Source organism: Capsella rubella, unplaced genomic scaffold (genome assembly GCF_000375325.1).
Source record: "Capsella rubella cultivar Monte Gargano unplaced genomic scaffold, Caprub1_0 scaffold_6, whole genome shotgun sequence".
In the NCBI taxonomy this organism is placed as follows: Eukaryota; Viridiplantae; Streptophyta; class Magnoliopsida; order Brassicales; family Brassicaceae; genus Capsella; species Capsella rubella.
In genome coordinates, this window is record NW_006238918.1 from 5,145,564 (window position 1) to 5,163,430 (window position 17,867).

Below are 17,867 nucleotides of genomic sequence, written 5' to 3' on the forward strand. Positions count from 1 at the left end.
CAATAAATGAATTTATTTTCTTTTCTTCTTTAATATTTTGGCATCATTTTATATTCTCATTTAATTTGACCAGTTCATACAAATTTGTTGTAGTGGAAACCCAATTAGTTGTTGGCAAAAAAAAATTTTAAAAGGTGGAACCCAATTACAATCCAAATCCAAAGTATCATAAACATGTAGTAAGATATAAAGATTTGGTATATGGATTATATGAATCACTTGAATTTTATTTTTTTTGGTCAACAAATATCAATGGGATTTAATACTCAATTATTATCATGGAAAATGAAATTCAGACCCAAAAAATTGATTTTCTTGGTATGTGTCGACTAGTGATTGGATGTTAGCAGGGGTTCATGTATGGGTTACTCACAGCGGATTACTATCTCTCCGAATTTGATATTCTTCACCTCTATAATTTTAATATATAACAAATCAGCCCCTAAACTTATGTTTGGGAAGTGACAAACCCGATTTGCTTCCTATCTCGGAACTGGAGCTACAGAGAAATGTTGTATTTAGGTCTCTCTCTTTCTCCGCGTTGCTCTCGAGACAAAACCCAGCTGGCAAATTCATATTATGTCATCGGATTCCAAAAGGACGAAGCTTGTTGCATAATATGTTGAGGTAAATTACTAATTACTGATCCAAAGTTAGAATCTTTGCTCCAACTCCAGGCTAGCTGATTGCGTAGCTTCCGATCGATTTCTGCCTCAGTTTTGAGTTCCTTTGTGGGCACTGCTTTGTTCTTCTGCTTCGAGGATCTGATGCCGATGATCGGGTGATCTTTTTTTCTTTTTTTGGGAATCTGAGTCAGCTTGAGGTTGTATAGCTAATGGTTTGGATTTGAGTTTGAATGGAGCGTCTAGGATTTTGGGGATTGTTGATGGGTAGTGTGGAGAAGCCATCGGATTCTGTAAATTCGCTGGCTTGCTCTTCGTCTACGAAGAATGGAGATGAAGAGAGTACTTCTTCATCGAAGCAAGCTTCACCATTGAGGAGTTCTGGATCGAGAAATACTAGCCCTTTAGGTCGAGTTGGGTCGAGAAACACCAGCCCTTCTAGGCAGAAAGTGGTTAAGACGAAACCTCGTGGTTTTGAGGAAGAAACAGTGGCTTCATTTGGTAAACCAGTTGTTGCTGATGTGCAGATGGAGGATGGTATATGGGCAATGCTTCCTGAGGATTTGCTCAACGAGATTTTAGCTAGGGTTCCACCATTTATGATATTTCGAATCCGATCTGTTTGTAAGAAATGGAACTCCATTCTTCAAGATAATGCTTTTCTCAAGTTTCACTCAAATGTCTCATCTCATGGGCCTTGTCTTCTCACTTTTTGGAAGAACTCCCCGCAGATTCCACAATGTTCAGTTTTTAGTTTGCCATTGAAGACATGGTACAAAGTTCCATTCACATTTTTGCCTCCATGGGCTATTTGGTTGGTTGGTTCTTCAGGTGGTCTCGTCTGCTTTTCTGGTCTTGATGGTCTAACTTTCAGAACTTTAGTATGCAATCCGCTGATGCAGAGTTGGAGGACTCTACCGAGTATGCACTATAACCAACAAAGGCAATTGATTATGGTCGTAGATCGGTCAGAAAAATCGTTCAAAGTCATAGCTACAAGTGATATTTACGGTGATAAGTCACTGCCTACGGAGGTTTATGATTCCAAAACTGACAAGTGGTCCTTACATCAAATAATGCCTGCGGTGAACTTATGCTCTTCAAAAATGGCTTATTGTGATTCCCGATTGTATCTAGAAACTCTTTCCCCTCTTGGTTTGATGATGTATCGGCTTGATACAGGGAAATGGGAACACATTCCAGCAAAATTCCCAAGATCATTATTGGATGGTTACTTAGTCGCTGGAACTCAGAAGAGATTGTTTCTCGTAGGAAGGATTGGCCTCTACAGTACACTCCAAAGCATGAGGATATGGGAGCTTGATCACACAAAGGTTTCTTGGGTAGAGATAAGTAGAATGCCACCAAAATACTTTCGAGCACTGCTGAGACTTTCGGCTGAGAGGTTTGAGTGTTTTGGACAAGATAATTTGATCTGCTTTACATCTTGGAATCAAGGAAAAGGTCTTCTGTACAATGTGGATAAGAAGATTTGGTCTTGGATTTCTGGTTGTGCTTTACAGTCATGCAACAGCCAAGTGTGCTTTTATGAGCCAAGATTTGATGCCTCTGTCCACTGAACCATAAAGGAATTGTCTTTCTCACATCATTCTTGAAAAAGTACAATTTGGCTGCTTAACCAAACATGTCAAGAGTTATGAAATCGAAGAGATTTTTGTGTTTACCTTCAGTGTTAATGAAGACCTTGTCAGCAATGATATGCTTCACCAATGATTAACAATATCGGGGAGAAAACTGTAAGATAAACTTGTTTCTAGCTTTCTGTAAATTAACATTCACTGGATATGAAAAGTTCATCTTTATATCTGTCTCGTCCACATGAAATATATATATATGCTTTATTTTAGTTTTCTATGCTAAAATTCCTTTTTTACTAAATTTAAGCTTCCCTGTGCAAATAATGACCTGCTAGTTCAAGAATGTCTTGTTAGCTAAAACTTATAAGTATGAGTAAGAGAAAGGTTTAACTCATAACATGGAATATAGATGTGATCTTAAAGATTTGGGCAATTGTTACATACAAATCCCATCCCATACTTAATTTTTTCTAACTAGAAACTAGAAAACTGAGGAAATCTTAAATTGTGGAAGTAATCTAGCTTTGAGACACATTTCTCTACAGTTTAGCTAATTCATAGACACTGATTGGATAGGAGTAGTTTGCAGACTTGCTGAAGGTATTGTGAGCTATGATTTTGTTGGCAGTTTCTGTTGGATGAAATGCATCCCAAAAGAGATACTGATGCCTATCCAAACATGGTTGCTGCAACGGAAGGCATGTTAAGGCTCCTCCATATCTCCCGTTACCGCAGCACGCTTCATTTGCCACTACAAGACCTGCAAAAAAAAGGAGAATCAAAACTTAGTACTGGTATATAGAATTAGAGTAAACCTCCTATTAAATAAATAGGGATTGAGCCCATTTACCATATCTAGAAGGATTCACAACCATATCATGAAACAGATCATAAACGTTTTGATAGACAAAGAATGATCCCGGAAGAGTTGTGTTGAGAGTATTTGCTAGATCTTTCAGGCGGATATTGAACATCGATACCATATTGTTGATCTTTATCACACACCTGCTGTTATTGTTAGCGCTTACCATAGATAGCTGACTTGGTATGCAACCTAATGGTCCTGACCCAGCTAACACCATTTTTCTTGCACCTAAGTTGTATAGCCTCTGCCAAATGTTTATAAAAGAACACACTTAACACTTTCTGAGTATGAGATGAAAATCTGCATCACTATTGTGAATACTGTATTATGAGAATTTGGGAGTGTTATAAAAGAAATTTGATTAACTGATATTTGAGCTGACAGAGTCTTGATCAGGAGATCTGCATACTCTTCTTCACTGTAGATTTGGCTGGTGGAGTATCTCTCAGGCATAAGGTAATTGTTGATATAATCATTGCTTCCTATATTGATCCCAATTATCGATTTCGCAAGATACTTCCTCAGATCCGCAGGGTTTTGAAAGAAACGCCGGAGATGTAACTCGATTGTAATCTCAAACTGTGATATCTGTCCATTAAATGTAGTTCTTGCTCCCTGAAGAAAAAAACACAAAGGTAAGTCTGGAAAAGAAAAATTAGAAAAACAATTTATGTTGTAAGAGTTTTAGTTTCTTGATCCTCACATAATGTTGTCCGGTTTCATCTAAAATCCCAGCTGCTGCAGATGCATAGTTAACCCCTCTTAAGGAATTTGGCCCAATGGATAAAGGAGATAAGTATGGTGGCACCAATGGCAAGCCGAGGTATGTTGCTACGTTAGAAGGAAAAAATGTGAGAGATTAGTTTTAAAAAAATGTGAAACCAACTTCATCATATGATCTTTTAGTCTAAAGCTACTAGCTAGTGTACCTCCAAAATCAACAACTGTACGGCCATTGCAGAAACGACCAGTTGGGAAGCCAAAATCAATTCCATAAGGGAAATAATTAGCTCGTGCGAGAGTTGGAATGTAATTGTTGTTTCCACTGTCGACTAAGGAATCTCCAAAGACAAAGAAAGCTGGAGCAAGAGGATGATGATCTCCAGATTGGCCATGGCCAAACCAGACAAGTTCTAACAACACAACACAGATCAACAAACTCTTCATGCTTGGTTACTATCTTTCCCTTTCTCTTTGTCTTGGAGCTCTTAAGATAAGCTTATGAAGAAAACAACTCTACTACATACAGTCACTTATATAAGTCAAGAGTTGCCCACTCGGTTTTAACTGATTTTGAAAACCAAACCATAGAGTTATCCGAACAGAGATAGTGATCAGAACCGAACCGAATAAGAAAACCAAATCCAAACAAAACTACACTTCGTTTCCAGAATTTATAAACCGAATGAAAACCAAAACCGGATTTGTATGTATACATAACATAAGCAGGTCAGATATAAGCACATTGTATAGAGAGAGAGAGAGAGAGAAATGGTAACGTAGGTGACATATGAGAGAGCGTGTATGGGTTCACAGAGGAAGTGGTCGTGGTAAATGATCTCATGGAGTGTAGTGGTTAACTGTTACTGTTTCTAAAAGATTTGTTCTTTTTTCATTTACTGCTCTTCTCTTTATTTTCATTACTCTTTTCTTCTTCTTTTCTATAGAGACAGCTTTTAGGAGGAGCTATCCCCTAAACCTCCTAGTTTTGTAAATCTGTATCCTAGTCATTGATGGTCTGCTCTCATAGCTTCTGAATTCTGATTGAAATATTACGAGCGACGACGACTCTGTCACTACTATGTAAAATTATGTTTTTTCAGATTATTTTGTATGTGTCAAAACCGGTTTATATAGTTTCTGAATTATCTATAATGGGCCTGATATGGGGCCTTAAGTCGTTGGATTTAGTGGAATTTCCATGATCCATTTATATGCTTCATTAGCTTTTCTTATTTTTTTTTTTCAGATATGATTACTATTGTGTTCATCAAAATACAAAATATGATTTGTTTATAAAAATAAAAGATAGTATTGAATTTGTGAGGGTTTTCAAGAAGGACCAGAATCGGAGTACTCGTCGTCCTCGTGTCTCAAAAAGAATATATCAACTTCGATGTCAAAAATAGTACTTGTTTATAATAATTTGATTATAAAATGGTCCACCAAAGCATATTTATTTAGCAACCCGATGATTGACTTATTCAGAAACCTAGCAAGCAACCAATTTTATTAGTTTTCAGAGGAGCAAATTATGCTTTCAATTATCTTCGAAACTTATGAATATGTTACTTGACCCTACTGATTCATTTCAGGAAAATATATGTGTACCGACGACTACAAACATCATTGGCAATGAAACAAGACTCGCTTCGAAATATATATACAAAGGCTAATAATGTCATCAGTTCTTTTCAAAACAATTATCTGGAATCTGAATTCTGAATGATATGTTTGTAGTATATTTTCTCTTTTAGTTTCTCGATAAATACTTCATTAATTATTAAACCTCCTTTGCCAATACCAAGGAGAAGTATCTTTTCTTTTGTCGGAAAACCCTAGCTAGCCTCTTGTTTTCACAAAACCATAACATCACAACAGCCCTTAATATTATCTTTGAATGATATCGATATCTTAACTTCAAAGGTTGAAGAACTGATACATATAACTTTACAAAAGAAAAGGAATACAAACGACCAAAGAGATATAACATGAAGAAGACGATTCTGAAGTTAACGACCCTCGTTTTAGGGGTTTTCTTCATCATTTACCTTTTTCTTCAAGAGCCTCGAGGTTTGACTCTACTCATCGATGGTCATATGATGTTGATGATGACGTTATATATATATAGTTTACTTACTTGCATGATTCTAATTATCCTTGAATATTATGTATAGTATATGCTCTTCTCTTTCGTACATGCATATATGTAATGAGTGTGCACAAGAGACACATACATATATACTTACAGCGACTAAACGACTTTTCTAGATATGTAATTGTTGCATTCCCATAAGATGCATCATCCTAAAACCATATTCTTAGAATGAAACTTTAAAATATGTAAATGACTTGCAGTTTTTATTTTGTGACTATAATTAAATATTTATATGTAGGTGGATCGAAGGATGGAGATCTCTCGATGTCGATGGGACGGAAGGTAATGAAGTAATGACATATCGAAAGTTTGAATTAAAATAACATTTGGTTTTTATGTTTGAACAAAACTATCTAGTTAACCTCTTTTTTATCTTGTGTTGTTTGAGTTGGGCTGATTTAGCTAATCCAGATTGAAATACTTTTGAAAATGAATGATCATCAACCTGGATAAATTAAATTCATTTCTAAAAGTGTATCCCAATGTGGATAAGCTGAATCAACCCATCATATATTATAAGGATATACTTTTCTCAATGGTAAACAATAATATTCTTGGATATTAATTAGTCTTCTTCTTTGTTGGCAGTTAAGAGCTGTGGAGCCGATTGAAACCAAAAATGAAGCAAGAACATTGGAAGATTCATCAACAGATCAGTTAGAGAGAGAAGTGGATCATCTGATGAGGCACGAATATCCTTCACCGGTGAAGCCAAGGAAAAGAACTCCGGTTCACAATGGCCTGCCTTATGGTCATTAATTAATCAGTTCACACCACTTGACCCTTGTTTTCTTGTTCCTTCTATTACTACTTTTATGTATAATAAGTTAGCTAAATTCATAAAATTAATGGACGTATCATGTAATGCTGAGTATTACATACTTTGTATACAGATTTTATCAAACTTTTAGAGTGCCTTGTATCATCTTTGAAAAGTTTTCTCATTTTCTTGTATGAGATATTTTAATATTTCGAAGCTCATGTATATATAGAGTATTCGACTTTAGTTAGTACTTCTATATAAATAGAATTGGAAGTAGCCTTACTTTGAAATTTATTTCCTAAGAGAATATGCTTTGTTAAGAAAGAAAAAAAAAATGTATATATGACATTTCTCTCTAACTATTTCGGAAATATGATGTGTATATCCAATATTTTTAAAGGGAGAACAAGAAAAGAAACAAACCAAGCTGGCTGGATTTGGTCAAGTCATCAATTGTGAACTACTGTATTCAATAAGAAAACTTGATTATTTTATATCATTTTGCACACACCAACTTGGTGTCCAACTTTTTATTTTATTGTATGCCTTTGGGTCATGCCTTCAAAAGTTCAAATCATTCACCTAAAAAAAAAAAAAAAAGACATACTATATTATCTTTCATGGTTAACTACTAATTTACTTAATATGGTTTACAATATTATAACTCGATGATCAACATATACATCACATTTGAACTAAAACAATTAACAATATCTTAAAGGCTAAAGAAAATGAAATGTAAGAGTGTGTACTATAGTTAGCCTAAAAGATCAAATGGGGATGTAAGGTAATTAGTGCACCATATCACAAAACCTAGTAGTATATGAATGTTATTAATAGTGTTAATGTGAATGTGAATGTGAATGTAATTGAGTTTTTCTGTGTTTTTTATTTCCTTTAATTGCAGTATGGTTGATTTTGTTGTTATGCAATTAATTAGGGGACTTTAACTTTGGCAATGCTATAAAAGCACTTTGAGCCTACCATAAAACTATTAATAATTAATAGTTATGAAATAAAATGGTTTAAATAAACGCGTTATCGTATTCTTTAGCTTTTTTGCCAACAAATATTCTTTGTGAATAAAAAGAAAAAAGTATTAATTAACAAAAAAAAACAAAAAAAAAAGAGTTAAAATGGTTTAGTTTGCTCTGTTCTCTGGTTCATCAGTTTACTTTTATGGACGAGGTCTCCTCATGTAGATTGACTTTGTTTCTAAGCGGAATAAGGAGACGAAGAGAACACCTTAAATGTTGCACAGATCAAAACCATAGATCTCTTACTTTCTCCTTTCTTCTGGGTTCTGGCTCTAGGTAAGTGTTGAGAATGGTTCAATTGCTTTTTTGCTGCTTCTGGGATGTTTTTTTTCAAGATTTTGATCGACCCCAGTTGATTTTGATCTCGATTAGTTGAGAGGACTACTAGAAATTTTTTGAATTTCGTCTGAGTTCAGTAGTGTTAGAGAAACAATTTGTGTTTTTTTTGGGGATTTGAATCTATGGTTGTGTGTTAACTCTTGGGGTTCGGCTAGAAAAGGAATTAAAAACAAAAAAGAGTGATCTTTTATTTAGCAAGGATCTCGATCTAGTTTTGTTTATATCACAGAGATGATCACTTTTAGAATTTGAAGGAAAAAATTGAAGTTTTCTATCCTCATTCCCATTTTTGGAACAGTTCAGTTCTGAGAAGCTTGTGTTATTGAGTTAATTCAGCTATCATTGTGAGTGAGTGAAGTTTATGTGATGTTTGAATGTTTTTGTATATAAGCTTCAGTTAGCGTTTACCTATGTGGCTATGTTTGTAACTTTAGTTAGCTGCTTTACAGTGATTAGAGCTTATATACAATGTCTACATGATCATCTTGATTGATTATGAATTGAATGTCTTGTCATAATGTGTATACTGCTTCATGATGCAAGGCCTTAACTGTTAATTTTTGCAGGAAAGTTTCGTCAGAATTTAAAAGATTCCATCTTTGAATTCAATTCCCTTATGGTTTGTAAAATGATATCAAAATGGTGAATAGAAGTGATTTGGTAGTAATTGGCATTTCGGTTGGGCTTGCACTTGGTCTCTTGCTCGCTCTGATCTTGTTCTTTGCCATAAAATGGTATAATGACCGCTCTCACCTAAGGCGATGCGCTAATGAACAGAATACCCCAACTCTACCTGTTCACACTGCTAAAAGAGGCATAGTGATCCCTGATGATAGCTCAAATTCAGCATCGTTACAGCCGCCTGAGAACGCAGCACCCACTCAACATCAGCCATGGTGGAACAATCATAACAAAGATCTCACTGTATCTGCATCTGGCATTCCTAGATATCACTACAAGTGAGTATTCTGTCCAAAGCTTGAGTTTGCATGAATTTGTTATTAGGTTGTAGTAGCTTATGGTATGAAAGTTCTTTAGGGATATTCAGAAAGCAACACAAAATTTCACAACCGTTCTAGGACAAGGATCTTTTGGTCCTGTGTACAAAGCGGTTATGCCCAGTGGAGGATTAGCTGCAGCGAAAGTTCATGCCTCTAATTCAAGTCAAGGAGATAGAGAGTTTCAAACCGAGGTAAGTGTACAGATCTGTTCATTGCCATGGTCCATGCGTATTGGAGATAACAGAGCAGTGTTGGGGTTCTTGTTTCCAGGTATCTTTACTTGGGAGGCTGCATCACCGGAATCTTGTGAACTTGATAGGATACTGTGTTGATAAAAATCACACGATGTTGATCTATGAGTTCATGAGTAATGGAAGCTTGGAGAATCTTTTGTATGGTGGTGAGTCGTCATTTGTTTTCTACATTTAGTATAAGTCGCAGTAAGAAATTTATCACTCTAGTGTTTCATAAGATTTTCTACTTTGCGTTTCAGGTGAAGGGATGCAAGTCTTGAATTGGGAAGAACGGCTTCAAATTGCTCTTGACATCTCCCACGGCATTGAATACCTTCACGAAGGGGCCGTGCCACCAGTTATTCACCGTGATCTTAAATCAGCAAACATATTGTTAGATCACTCCATGAGAGCTAAGGTGAGAGAACAGATATCTGATACGCTTACTCAAAACTGTTTGGTTAAATCCTTAAAATTGATATTAATTTTCTTGTTGGTACAGGTTGCGGATTTTGGATTGTCAAAAGAGATGGTTTTGGATAGAATGACTTCAGGGTTGAAGGGTACTCACGGATACATGGATCCATCATACATTTCAACTAATAAATATACGATGAAGAGCGACATTTACAGTTTTGGTGTCATCATTCTTGAGCTCATTACTGCAATTCATCCCCAACAGAATCTGATGGAATACATCAACCTGGTAGGTTAAAAAGTAATCCAAATCGAACCAAAACTCAGTGAGTGACTGTGTGATCATTGATTATGTTTTCCTGATGAGCAGGCTTCGATGAGTCCAGATGGTATAGACGAAATACTGGATCAGAAACTAGTGGGCAATGCAAGCATTGAAGAAGTGAGGTTATTGGCGAAGATTGCAAACAGGTGTGTGCACAAGACACCAAGAAAAAGGCCATCCATTGGAGAAGTCACACAGTTCATACTAAAGATCAAACAAGGTCGGTCTAGAGGAAGAAGACAGGACACGATGTCTTCATCGTTTGGTGTTGGTTATGAGGAAGATCTGTCAAGGGTTATGAGCAGGATTAAGGATCAGCATGTTGAGTTAGGGTTATTGGCTGGTGTTAAAGAAGAGGATCATCAAGATAGGAACCATACGACAACATCTTAACTCCTAACTCTTTACTGAGGAATTATTTTTGTACATATTACCTACCACATGAGTCTCAAAATAGAGATATCCTCTTCTGCCAAAAGAAAAAAAGAGGTTTTGAGAATTAAGATTGTGTTTCCAAAAACTCTTTTAACTAAATATAAATTTTTGTTCTTTAATTATTAATCTTAGTATGTTACTTTCTATGTTGTGTGTAACTTTCAATCCAAAAAAATCACTACCAAAGAAGACATGAAAAGGAATTCAGAAATCCAAACAGAAAAATAAACATTTGAATTTTAAACCTTGTAAAAATAAATTAACAAGTTCACATAGCTTATTAAACTTGATAAACAATAGTTGCCTATATTTTGAAAACCCCATAAATAAATAATGAAATCTTCATCAACTTTATTGTGTACTTGTTGTGCTGCGAAAGCAATGTGGCTCGGTGGATCCAACACATATTAAATCCAATCAATAAGCAATTAAAGGAAGTTGTTGACAAACAAACAAAACAAAAGAAAAACTTTATATGACATTTATGTCACATAACTTGTAAAATTTCATTTAGTAAAACCAATCCTATAATCATACTGAGATATATACATATGAGATTAAGTAAAAAAAAGTATATTGTAAAAGATATATACAAATGACTAATGAGTTTGGTATTGATAAGATCAAGAACCTCGACGAAATTTGATGAGTGAATATGAAATGGAATTTCTTGGATCATCCATTGATGTATCTTAAAAGCAACTATTGAATATTTCTTGGATCACTTATAAAACTATGACTCGAATAGTTATCTTCTCTCTTGGATCACTCGAATACACTTGAAACTTGTATATATATTCTTAGCTCTCGATAATAATGTATACTATTTGCTCGAGATATAAAATATAGTTTGATTTCCGTATAATAATTTTTAAAATGGACATAATGGGGTTAGTGAGTCCACAGGGCAATTCTCCAATATTTGTTATCACTTGTCGAAATGATTGCAAAAATTGAAGTGTTTTGGTTGGCTTTGAACTTCTGAACCCAAAGTAGTTTTCAGCACATAAAAAATAGGTGAAAAAATTTAGTGATCTTGTATTACTAGTTAGCTAGTACTAACCAACCAATATAATAGGGGCGGATTCCACTCTATTAAGTGTTTAGGTAGTGGAGCATATTGAATAAGTAGGTGAGCATTAGTGGTCTTATTATACTAACCATTATAGTTCTCTCAATTTCATAACTTTAAGTTGACAAAAAGACACATGAATTGTATTTTGGATACCTGCATACTAAATATATCTCTTAAATTTTCAATTGATTATCCAAAGTTCAAACTCAATATTTTAGAGTGATGTATCTTCTTTGTCTAAAAAAATAGATAAATCATCCAAACTCAAATGTTGAATAATGTATCTTCTTTGTTTGTTATTGGGAAATTTGATTTTCCTTTTTTTGAAACACTCCCGTCATTAAAATTCGTTTTTCTTTATATAGTAAACAATGTGCTTGCTATAGAAAATAATTCATGTACAAAATATTGGGCTGAAAAAGAGAATATAATGATCTGAAATATATATATAATCTTTAACTGTAACCAAGGTTTAATTACACAAAATGGCACTTCTTATTTAGCTAACAAAACTGGCAATGCCATGGATGCCAAACTTTACAATGTAAGCTTTCAACTAACGTATCTTCTGGTTCATCCATGTAAGCTCTTTCAGAAATCTCTACACCCAAGAACCCTTAAACTTCAATCTGTAAAACTCACTGTAAATTCATCTTTCAGACTGTAGTAAATTAGAGCTTTAGACCCGATATTTCAGTTGTTCTCTCGCCAATGGATAAGTCACATCCCTCAAAGGACTCTCAATGGTTCATCTAACAGCTGCAAACATTCATGCGGGTTGGCATAGAAGTAGTCTTCTTCCTTTGGTCTATTGGGAACCACTAACCGTCTCTTCGGGCTTCCCATTCGAGTAGAGTGAAACGCCTTCACCGAGGATGAAAATACATCCCAAGTCAACAATCCTTCAGTATATTCATCTATCAGCTTAACTAAGAACTTCCTATTCAGCTGGATTGTTTTCTTGAACCCCAAGAATCTGAAAAAGTTGGTGTCAGCCTCGGGATGATAAATATGCGAAGATCGAAAAAGAAAGATAACGATAGTTCACCTGCGATGACCTTCAACGACTCTAGCCATGTTGCCATCGTTAGTTGGAACAAATATATCGCTCTCAAGAGCCACTAGGTAATCAAGTGCAGCCATTTGAGATGAATGGTTCCGACAAAAATCTAGATCTGAGGGTTCGAGTAGGGTTTCTTTCCGGACCTGAGATAAGTAAGATAATGGAGTTAATGGAAGACATAATTTTGGAAAATTTTCAAAACAATGAAATGACTACTTACCACATTTGGAAAAGCGTCTGTTAAAGCCTTCATTCGCCTTTGACCACCATAGATTTCTCCAGCAGCTATGTAAATTTGAACATTTCGGTCAATACCCAATGCGGTCAGCGTGAGAGCGGTTTCCTCAGGAGTTAAAGGGCAAAGGCCATCTTTTCTCTTCAGCTCAGAGTTGATGACTTTCTCTTTCCACCATGGATAAGCATATCTGCCAACGAAGATAATTTGGATCAATATATCCATCAAAGCCAGAACAAAAAGCAAGAAGATTTTCAGGGTCTTTTTTGTACCTCATTCTTGTTAGTTCTTCTTCTTCCTCAGGGTTGCAACCATGTGAGCAACCAGAAAATGCTAACATATCCATTTCATATCTGAGATGCAGGACGAGAAAGGGACCTTTCTCTCTAAGAATCTTGACTACTCGTCTACCCAATTCCTCAATCTGAGGAGTAAACTTAAGCCCGTTAAAATTTACTCGGCACCTCAGCTTCTGAACCTCCACGGGCAGTCCATTATTAGCAAGTCGTGTATCCGTTTTGTTCAGATGTAAGACCTTATGTTTCTTCACCAGTGGAAGAATCTGTTTCCAAATGTATGTTAAGTTTGAAAAATTAGTAAAATGGTTTCGGTATAATAAGCAAAGTGAGGACTAATGTTAAAGCAAAAGAAGAGACTTGGAAAATTAACCTGATTTTGGTAATAAGACATATTTGACCAACTAATAGGAGGCATTTCGTGGTACATTCCAAGCTCAACCCTTTTCTTAAGCCTTGGAGGTAATTCTCTGAGTATCCGAACTTCATCTCTTAATGAGCTTATGAAGTGATCCATATCGAATATATCTTTAAATTCACTGCCCAACATATTAAGGGATTGTTGAATCGAGTTAGAAATATATAGTCCATAAAGAAGCTTAAAGTGAGTCTGATGAAGAGACATACCTTGGATCATTCCAAAACGAGGTCTTGTCAAGCTCCGGGACAATAAGTGTGACATTCATGTATCTTGCAATAGTCACCATATCACATATCTGTAGAAAGCAGACCAAAAACAAAGTAAGTAAATCATATAACTAAAAGAGAAATCTTTGCAAAAGAGAAGCAAATTCCAATGGTTAAGTTCTAATCTTACCGCTGCTCGCATTTGATTGAGTCCTCCATTGCAGGAAACCATAAGGTAACCATTGTTAACATATATCCCTGATAAGAAAAACCAAATATTAGTTTACAGAGTCATCTCCACGATATAGAAAATGATCTATTCAATTCAACAACAAAAAATTCACCAATCACAATCATCTCTTACTTTTAGGAGGAAGAGCAATTTTAGTGGGGAGAGAGGTCATATCAGCGGCAGAGGAGAAACCATTGTGATTGAAACAAGAAGGCCAGCCTTTAAACAATCTTGGTCCCCACATCTCACCCAAAGCCATCAAATGAACGAAACAGCTCCAAAGCAACAAAACAGTAACGGCACGAATCATCCACAGGCTCATACGAGGCCTCGAAACAAAAGAGTTCTTGAGTTTCTCAACTTTACTCTCTCCTAAAAGCCTAACATTCATCTCCCAGAGTTTCCTGTGGTAAAGAAACTTGTCCATTTTACACATTTTTCTAAATCACACCCCACCAAACCCCAACTCCCACAGTTCCCAAAGACTCTCAGAGGAATTTCATCGAACACTTAAAAGGGGTAGTAAGCCTGGAAACACTAACCACAGCTTCTTCAACTTGATAGAAAAATATATAAAAACTAGAGAGATTCAAAAGGACAGAAAACAATATAGTAATTGTTATTTAGAAGATAACTCTGCTCAAGTTTTAATTATCCCTTCCTAATAACACTCAGAGAAAATGTAATCTCCACACAACACACTCTGTGCATTAATCACTCCTCGAGAAACCCAGATTTTTTTTTTTCTTTTTTGTTTAAGTAGGGCACGATCTTCGGCTTAATCTGACTAAACCCAGATCTTGCTTTCAATTAAATAAAAAGAAGAAGAAGGAATCTCAAAGTTTTTTAATATAAAAAGAGTCGAAAACAAACGACAGCTTTCAAACTCCCAGCAACCCAGACGAAGATGAAGCTCACACTTCAACTTACAGACCCACCAAAAATAAAATAAAAGGTTTTGAAATTCAAGCAATGGCGATCGAATCCTTTATACACACTCTCTCGAAATTGCAGCACGGAAACAAAAATAGTTGTAAATGTTTTAGGTTGAGACTCTCAGATAAGAATCCGGTCGGTGTTGACCGGAGAGTGAAGATGAAGGACGTCGGAGAAATAGACAAAAGAATTTGCAAAATTCACCACTTTTTCTACCCCAAGGAGGAAAATAAAAAATAAGCAGTCTTTAGGTTTTCTCTTTTTTGTCGGCAAAAAACTGTCATTTATATAGATTTTTTTAATAACGAAATAATACTTTTTTTTTTAAGTACTAGTATTTTGGAATTAAATAATCTATATCAAAATTGATACAGAGCCAAAGTAGACCTTTAATTAAATAAACTGTATTAAAAATTCAGTATATTGTCCTATTATTACTTATCGGTATTTGGATAAATTTAAGATCTTTATAGAATAAGAAACAATGAATTTGGGAATTTAGGTTGACCAAATACATTCATCAGTCTAAGTATTTATTTTTCTAGTGGGATAAGATTAATAATATTTCCAAGTTAAAATTTTTATAAAAGTTTCAGTTATATCTAAACCACATTAGCAGGTACTTTGCCTCCAAACTAATCCACAAGTTAACTGCCAATTTTATCGATCATATAAATATATATATACATATGTGTAAACCCACTGTGCGTTTTGATCTTATCTACCCAAACCATTTTAAAGTTTACTGAATACAAATGATAAATCTTATTTATTTCAGTTAAAATATTTTATTATATATGTATATATCCAAAATGCAATAAGTTTGTCACAGGAACCAAAGAAAAAACAATTGACTAAATGAATTCAAGCCTACATACCAAAACCAATTCATGCAGTTTTGGTTTCATCGAACTTAAAACAAAACAGACATTCAATAAACCTAATCGAAATTTAAAAGGATTCAGTATATCGAAAACAAGATTTGACCATCAACGAGTTAATATTTTACTCTCTTTTTTTCTTTGGTCAAGATAAAGTTAATATTATACTAGGAGAAGTTAATACTTAAAAACCTATCATGCATGTATAAATGGTTTCTCTATTTGCCTTTATATTCCCCTTTTTTCTTTGCTTTTTTTATAGAGATAAATAAAAATTAATACGGCGAAATTGATTTTGTGTCGGTTCTTTAATAAAAATAAAATAAAATTACAATAGTTCAAAAGGGCATATTCTAGACTTGTGGATCTCTAGAATTGTGACAGCAATGTCCAAATAAATAATGATATTTGGCAAAATAAATAAAAAGGTAGGCCTACAGACTACAGTATGTAAGATAATTAAATAGATAAAATAGATGGACCAACTATATTCAGTGCTCACAGTTGTCATATATATTTATTTTATACTATAAAAAAAAGTTTATGGAAGTGCAATATATGTTTATTTGTTTTCAAAAACATGAAACGAACGTGAAAAAGGTCCAGAAAAATAATTAGGGGATGGAAATATATAGTTTAAGCTGAGCATTGTTACCTTGATTTCGTTTGAAGTATGGTATAAATCTGGTCCCTAGCCGAATGGATTATCATTTTCAGCATTATTATGATTATTCGAAACTTCGAAAATATGTTTCTATATTTATAAGTAACATAACTTATGATTTTGAGAGATTAATTCAAAGATTGAGCACTGTTTTTTTTTTTTGTGTGTAGTTTTTCTTTCTTTTTTTTTTGGGTGTGAAAACGGGTATAAGTGGTATTTATAGGAAACAAATGGATGAATGCATAAGAAGGAATTAATATGTTTCGTCTTTAAAACAAGTAATAAACATATATAGATACATTTCCAACTTTTTCTAAAATCAACCATTTCTAGAAGATGGTCTTTTGATAAATTGGATTTTTTATTTCATTTTTTATTTATTACAATTTTGTCTTTATCGTAATTTTCTTTTAAAAATAGTTAAAATTAATCAAGAGTTTAAAAATAGAAATCAAATTTTGTATCACTTAATTTATGAGATTTGAAATAAGCTAGATATTTTAATTAATCTTCAAGAGTCCCTATAGTTAAATTACCACACAAACCCCAAAAAAAAGAAAGAAAAAAACGTTTTATCTATTATCATTGAATCTGACTATAAACTAAATCTCCAAAGATCTTTAACATACATATTAAAGAAACTTTTATCTATAAACTAAAATTTCTCATTTTCTTTGTTTGACGAGTTGTAAAACTTTAAAGCAATGATCTCGCACGGCCAGGTTTAAAACTTTGATAACATATGTGAAAGTGACTAAGCAAGATTTATAGTTGCAGCGGTAGTTTAGTTTAATAAAGCTTTAAGCAATGATCTCGCCGGCCAGGTTTATAAAATTACAAACAATCGAAGAAACATACACGTGTGTGTAGGTGGATGCGAAGTTACGAACAGGTTGTTAAGTATTTGAAAATTTAATAAACAAATGTACATATCATATCATGATATAAAAGTTGATGTTCGGTCACAATATCGAGATCAATCTCCTTCATGTTTGCTATTCGAAAACGATGGTTCTTTATATCAAACCGTGTAACATCGATTGTTACATACTTACATATATATTGGAAATTAAGTAAAAAGGTCAATGGTCACGTACGTAATGACTTGACAGCATCTCCAATATATAATACGATTGAACTTGGCGATATAGAAAGAATTCGATTTAATTCGAGTTGCTTATACGACATTAATGTAGGTTATCATCTATGGCCATATACATTCCACCGACATCGGACATTACATTGCTGTCGGACTTTAATTATTTATTTTCTAAAAAGGAATATAGTCATAATTTATAAAAATGAAAATCTAAGACTTTAAGATTTTTCCATAACTAATAATAT

At 34.2% G+C, this 17,867-nt stretch overlaps 5 protein-coding genes and 1 long non-coding RNA gene across 7 annotated transcripts; 4 read left to right on the forward strand and 2 right to left on the reverse strand.

Annotated features, from left to right (window-relative positions):
- The first annotated feature begins 488 nt into the window (after nt 1-488).
- Nucleotides 489-2,218, forward strand: LOC111828539 (F-box/kelch-repeat protein At5g15710). The gene is made up of 2 exons (XM_023781336.1): nt 489-627; nt 718-2,218. Exon 2 carries the CDS (start codon nt 857-859, stop codon nt 2,201-2,203), a length of 1,347 nt encoding a protein of 448 aa, XP_023637104.1. The 5' UTR covers nt 489-627; nt 718-856; the 3' UTR covers nt 2,204-2,218.
- Nucleotides 2,219-2,378: 160 nt separating this feature from the next.
- On the reverse strand, nt 2,379-4,559 carry LOC17884377 (GDSL esterase/lipase 7). The gene is made up of 5 exons (XM_006287938.2): nt 4,016-4,559; nt 3,790-3,917; nt 3,453-3,701; nt 3,072-3,330; nt 2,379-2,981 (listed from the first exon to the last, which is right to left on the reverse strand). The coding sequence occupies exons 1-5, from the start codon at nt 4,251-4,253 to the stop codon at nt 2,761-2,763; spliced, it is 1,095 nt and encodes a 364-aa protein (XP_006288000.1). The 5' UTR covers nt 4,254-4,559; the 3' UTR covers nt 2,379-2,760.
- LOC17884480 lies at nt 3,245-4,139 on the forward strand. Its single transcript, XR_002833441.1, has 4 exons — nt 3,245-3,542; nt 3,612-3,721; nt 3,822-3,909; nt 4,048-4,139. It is a non-coding gene; the product is annotated as an uncharacterized LOC17884480 (long non-coding RNA).
- Nucleotides 4,560-5,733: 1,174 nt separating the features above from the next.
- On the forward strand, nt 5,734-6,858 carry LOC17883740. The gene is made up of 3 exons (XM_006289542.2): nt 5,734-5,879; nt 6,203-6,246; nt 6,553-6,858. Exons 1-3 carry the CDS (start codon nt 5,798-5,800, stop codon nt 6,721-6,723), a joined length of 297 nt encoding a protein of 98 aa, XP_006289604.1. The 5' UTR covers nt 5,734-5,797; the 3' UTR covers nt 6,724-6,858.
- Nucleotides 6,859-7,877: 1,019 nt separating this feature from the next.
- On the forward strand, nt 7,878-10,636 carry LOC17883996 (calcium/calmodulin-regulated receptor-like kinase 2). Its single transcript, XM_006287714.2, has 7 exons — nt 7,878-8,040; nt 8,670-9,062; nt 9,142-9,295; nt 9,375-9,504; nt 9,598-9,755; nt 9,840-10,043; nt 10,125-10,636. Exons 2-7 carry the CDS (start codon nt 8,743-8,745, stop codon nt 10,470-10,472), a joined length of 1,314 nt encoding a protein of 437 aa, XP_006287776.1. The 5' UTR covers nt 7,878-8,040; nt 8,670-8,742; the 3' UTR covers nt 10,473-10,636.
- Nucleotides 10,637-12,010: 1,374 nt separating this feature from the next.
- Nucleotides 12,011-16,700, reverse strand: LOC17884578 (O-fucosyltransferase 34). 2 transcript variants are annotated; one of them, XM_023780616.1, is made up of 9 exons: nt 16,515-16,700; nt 14,175-14,446; nt 14,001-14,068; nt 13,811-13,899; nt 13,557-13,722; nt 13,160-13,449; nt 12,873-13,077; nt 12,638-12,795; nt 12,011-12,565 (listed from the first exon to the last, which is right to left on the reverse strand). In XM_023780616.1, exons 1-9 carry the CDS (start codon nt 16,577-16,579, stop codon nt 12,319-12,321), a joined length of 1,560 nt encoding a protein of 519 aa, XP_023636384.1. In that variant the 5' UTR covers nt 16,580-16,700; the 3' UTR covers nt 12,011-12,318. The 2 variants fall into 2 exon arrangements, with proteins under 2 accessions (XP_023636384.1, XP_006287551.1); XM_006287489.2 differs by lacking the exon at nt 16,515-16,700 and having other exon boundaries at nt 14,175-15,217.
- Between the last annotated feature and the right edge of the window lie 1,167 nt (nt 16,701-17,867).

Coding starts and splice junctions, on each gene's coding strand:
- LOC17883996 (XM_006287714.2), top strand. CDS start 8,743: ATGGTGAATAGAAGTGATTTGGTAGTAATTGGCATTTCGGTTGGGCTT. Junction 9,505..9,597: donor GGAGAATCTTTTGTATGGTG/GTGAGTCGTCAT, acceptor TTTGCGTTTCAG/GTGAAGGGATGCAAGTCTTG. Junction 10,044..10,124: donor TGATGGAATACATCAACCTG/GTAGGTTAAAAA, acceptor CCTGATGAGCAG/GCTTCGATGAGTCCAGATGG.
- LOC111828539 (XM_023781336.1), top strand. CDS start 857: ATGGAGCGTCTAGGATTTTGGGGATTGTTGATGGGTAGTGTGGAGAAG.
- LOC17883740 (XM_006289542.2), top strand. CDS start 5,798: ATGAAGAAGACGATTCTGAAGTTAACGACCCTCGTTTTAGGGGTTTTC. Junction 5,880..6,202: donor TTTTCTTCAAGAGCCTCGAG/GTTTGACTCTAC, acceptor ATTTATATGTAG/GTGGATCGAAGGATGGAGAT. Junction 6,247..6,552: donor CGATGTCGATGGGACGGAAG/GTAATGAAGTAA, acceptor CTTTGTTGGCAG/TTAAGAGCTGTGGAGCCGAT.
- LOC17884377 (XM_006287938.2), bottom strand. CDS start 4,253: ATGAAGAGTTTGTTGATCTGTGTTGTGTTGTTAGAACTTGTCTGGTTT. Junction 3,918..4,015: donor TACAGTTGTTGATTTTGGAG/GTACACTAGCTA, acceptor CTTCTAACGTAG/CAACATACCTCGGCTTGCCA. Junction 3,702..3,789: donor ATGAAACCGGACAACATTAT/GTGAGGATCAAG, acceptor TTTTTTCTTCAG/GGAGCAAGAACTACATTTAA.
- LOC17884578 (XM_023780616.1), bottom strand. CDS start 16,579: ATGCTGAAAATGATAATCCATTCGGCTAGGGACCAGATTTATACCATA. Junction 14,069..14,174: donor AATTGCTCTTCCTCCTAAAA/GTAAGAGATGAT, acceptor TTTTCTTATCAG/GGATATATGTTAACAATGGT. Junction 13,723..13,810: donor TCGTTTTGGAATGATCCAAG/GTATGTCTCTTC, acceptor TATGTTGGGCAG/TGAATTTAAAGATATATTCG.